The following is a 4,451-nucleotide window of genomic DNA, read 5'->3' on the forward strand; positions in this document are numbered from 1 at the left end:
ATGCCAGTCATGGGGCGGGCGAGGGGCCGCTTCCCGCTGCTGCACCACTTCCCATGCACCGCCGTCCCTTCCCCCTGCACTCAGCTTTTTCCCAGGCCACTTTTCCCTGGGCTCCTTCCCTGCCCGGGGTCCTCCCCTTCCCCCTTACCTGAGCTTCCAGGGCGGAGCAGCCATGCGCTCCCAGGCCAGAAGCCCTGGGTGTGGGAGTGGGACGGGCGGGCCCTACTGTTGTGGGAGCCCGCCGGGCTTCCGCTGGGTCCTACAGCCCTTGGTTCCTGTCATTTTTGACAGGAACCAAGGGCAGATAGATACTAATTTTCTAAATTTTTTAGGGGGCCCGCGGGCTGGATAGAATGGCCCCCAGCCCACGGGCCGTATTTTGCCTACCCCTGAGCTAAGTTGAGGTAAGCTATGGGAGGGCTGTCCAGCTTTGCAGCAGAAAGGGGCTGCACATTGTGCAGACCCCTTTTGTGTCATCACACTCAGATCCTCCACTGCACTTTGCTGCATGGGTGCCTGCCACTCTGCCCCAGCCCTCACGCCCTAAGCCATGGACTCCCTGGGACCTGTGGGTCACCGTGCCCCTAGGGGTGGGAGCAGAAAACAGAAGCCAAAAGATGCCGATGGAGCCCAGGAAATGGTGGTGGGGAGTGGTACCCAGGCAGGAACCCACAAGCCACAAATTAACCCCTTGCAGGTCATGTACAGCCTGAGTTGGACAGTTCTGAGTAAAGGTGTGAATTTTCAATGTGTTAGATATTCCTCAGTAACTGCCCTTATGTGTGCATGTTACCCTGTGGTAAATATCAGGTAGCTTGCCCTAATTCCAGTAAAAAACTACCTTATATTTACTATAAAGTAAGAACATGCACTTGGGTAGTTACTATGCAGTAGTTGGTATGCACTAAATTCTCATCTTAGGTTTCCTTGCAGTAACTGCTTTTGTGCCCATATCCTAAATCTCTTTAATTCAAGGCCCTGCAGTAAATTCTGCTTCCAAATCAATTAAATCCTGACATGGAGGTTTTTGTTGAAATATGACAATGAATAAGCCAATCATTAGTGTGTTCCTTGGGTGTTCCATTTTGTGTTGCATTGGATTGATTTTCTTTTGCCCTGAAAGATTTGGTACACTGCACCTGGTTTTGCTCAGACTGAGTAAGTGCGTTGCAGAAATAATTTGGGGAGGTGGGAAAGCTGGAAATTCTAGCAGGTGGTTACTTGGTAACTGACATTTGGCACCAGGAGGTATAGGAAGCAGTTCCTGCTGGATTTTGTGCTGTGCTCATTTGGCACTTACCATGCGTATGTCAGGGAAAGCATTCACTTCTTCATCGCTGTGCCTGTTGGGTGGGAAATCATTTGTCTGTCTTTGCCTTACCCATAGTAGAGTTTTCTCTTGTGCATTCTTTCCCCCTCACTTAGGATTCTGGAAAGCCACTTGTCCCCCCTCCTGCACAAGCCCCTTGCTGGTCTTTGTCAACTCAAAAAGTGGAGACAACCAGGGTGTAAAGTTCCTTCGAAGATTCAAACAGCTGCTGAATCCGGCACAAGTTTTTGACCTTATGAATGGAGGACCTCACCTTGGGTAGGGAGACGCTTTCTGGCTGAGCAAACTCCTTGTAGATATCAGTGACACAGCATGGTTGAGTCTTTGATTTTAAATCTCTGTCCCATCCTACCCCGAAGTCTAGCAAGGGTCCTGCTTCTTATGGAGGACTGTGAACATCCAGAATTTGGAGGGAGTTTCCCAAAAAAATCTTAATGATGAAAAAGTTGGTACTTTCTACTCTGCAAAACAGCTGAGGGGTTTTCCTGTGATTCCAGAATTTCTCTTCTGAGACGATACCAAAGATGGAAAGTTTCAGTCCCAAAAGAGAATCTTTCAGCAAGTTGTGAACATAGGCTTATAACAGGCATTTCAACATAAGTGCAGCTACCGCTTTTATGGTGGCAAAAAACAGAATATCATAGATGGCTCTTGGATCTTTCAATAGAGAAATAGCTATAAATATAAAGGAGAGCCATATAATAAGGTCCTGTACTGTATTTATGCAACTGTGAAATCAACTTAGACCTCCACATCAGTCCATAAACAGTTTATGTAGGACTGCTCCTATCACCTCAAATATGTGAGCAATTCTTGCATGGACAGATGCCATTAAATGCAAGGAGCATAACACAAGTGTCTCTTTTTTTTCTTTTCTCCAAACGTGTGAATAAAAGCATGGATTTCAAACCATCCAACTCTATGTCCTGGGATCACCAGTCCTGGACCAGTGACCATTTAAAAATATAGTCGCCTATTAGAGCTGCCATAGACATTTGTTCCTCTCTGTAGCAGATTGTAAGATACTAGGCACATCTACATGAGATGCTTACTGCGCAGTAACCTAATAACACTGCACAGTAACATGCCGGTCAAAAACATGCTATTAAGCTACTGCACAGTGTTATTAGGCTTCTGCACAGTATCTGTCATGAAAAAACCATGCGCCAGCGCTACTGCACAGTAACTATAGCAAGTACTAAACTCATTAAGCAAGTACTAAACTAAATGTGCAATAACTACTGCGCATTAATGAATGTGTAGATGTGTCCACTGAACCTTAAAAACTAGCATCTTGACTGAAGGAAAAGTTGTATTTGATAATTTGTTACAGGTTTTGACATTAAACGATACTATTTATTTCCTCTCTCTGCCTGAACATTTGGACCCATGATACAAAGGAAAATGGCTTTTAAGAATGAGAAGGTGAAAAGTGGTATTGTTTGTTTTCCCAATGGGCCGTTTCCAAAGTAGACTTTTTTGTTAAAAAGAAAAGCCAACTAAATAAATGATGGGGTGGTAGAAAGGCCACTCCATAATAATGAAGCTGTTTCACATTCATGTGAACCAAACTGCACACAACATGACATCCTTGTTTATGATAGTCATTTTTCAGTGTTGGTGATTGCTTAAAGAATTACAGTTCTCAGGTGACTGTGATTTTCATATAATGCTGTAGCAAAGCCTGTTTAGTGAGGCGCAATAGCTTTGACATTTTACAGCAGGAACCATGGTTTTAGCAGCTATAAAGGAAAATCTACTTTCAAGTCTGGACAGGGTTCAGTTTGCCCCAATGAATGGGGAAATTCACACATCTTGGTGAGTGGTTTGTCTGCTTACAGAGCAGACAAGGTAGGAAAGCATCTGTTTACAACAGAAGGACTACTGTGAGGCTTAAATAGCCTTTTACAGCATGCATCTGCATGCTAAATGGCTCCACAGAATCCCCCCCTCCGGAAGTCTTGCTTTAATTGGCATGGCTTTGGGAGTGGAGGGGTTGACTTCAGTGTCTTGTTTCATGACAGATAGATTTATACTGCACATGTTGACTTCAGAGTTTTGTTTCATGACAGATAGATTTATACTGCACACCAACAGTTTTCAAAAACATAATCCTGTGGATAATTTGCTGCCAAATATTTGTTTCCTTTTCTGAGACTAAAATGCACCTGTTCAGAAGTGGAATGTCCTGGTATGGATTTTTCTAGTCTCTTCAGTGATTAGGTGTGTAAATTACTCATACCTGTATTTATAATTTCCTTTTACAATGAAGAGTTCAAAGTCACCTAGAATCAGACAAAGGCCTGTGTTCATTGCCAAACCAGAGCCTACTTAAAGCTACCCAACCAGGTATGTAACCTAGACTGAAATAGCTAGTCACTCCTGTTTCATTAATAACACATTTTTTCTTCCTTTTTTCCCTCTGTAGTTTACGTTTATTCCAGAAGTTTGACACTTTCCGGATTCTGGTTTGTGGTGGGGATGGAAGCGTTGGATGGGTTCTCTCTGAAATAGATAGCCTCAATCTTCACAAACAGGTACCTGCCCAAAGGGCTTGTCCATGGGTTAAAATGAAGAAGGGCAGACAGGAAGGAGTGGAAAGGATTTTTGAATTTGCAGTTGTGCCTAGAGCAAAGTGGCTAAAAGCTTCCCATAGCTGGTGCTACTGCAGTAAACCTCTACTGAAGGTCACAGGAATTGCAGTAACTGTGAACTCCCGCTCACAGCCAGTGCTTCTACATGATTCCCTCCTGTAAGAGCCAGTTTTTTAAGTAGTTCTGAGTGTCCCCTAAGCCCACGTTCCTACACCATTCCCTGCATGGATTTCTGTTCAGAGATGGGTAGGACTGGACTAGCCAAGTGCTCACACAGATTTATTCCCTCCAACAATCCTAGGAGGAGGATGTGAATTCTTTTGTTACTAGTTTTTCTGAGGCCTGGAGTAACTACATACTGTCTTTGAGTGACAATGTTCTATGTGCTGTGTTAATTCAGTGCAGTGGGTCCTGGAGCCTCTTGCGAGGTTCCCATACAAAAGGTAACAGCACCACCTGATGGCAAGAGAAAAATACTGATCTCTGGCCATCTGATGAAAGCTTTTTTAAGCAAATAGGTCAGGAAT

At 44.1% G+C, this 4,451-nt stretch overlaps 1 protein-coding gene across 1 annotated transcript in view; it reads left to right on the top strand.

Annotated features, from left to right (window-relative positions):
* Positions 1-4,451, top strand: part of DGKD (diacylglycerol kinase delta) — a 69,831-nt gene that overhangs the window by 31,383 nt on the left and 33,997 nt on the right. The window contains exons 9-10 of the mRNA XM_025209456.1: positions 1,426-1,588; positions 3,759-3,867. Of these exons, the coding sequence (XP_025065241.1) occupies positions 1,426-1,588; positions 3,759-3,867 (272 nt within the window). The remainder of the gene's footprint in view (positions 1-1,425; positions 1,589-3,758; positions 3,868-4,451) is intronic.

This window comes from Alligator sinensis, unplaced genomic scaffold, assembly GCF_000455745.1.
Source record: "Alligator sinensis unplaced genomic scaffold, ASM45574v1 scaffold237_1, whole genome shotgun sequence".
NCBI lineage: Eukaryota > Metazoa > Chordata > Crocodylia > Alligatoridae > Alligator > Alligator sinensis.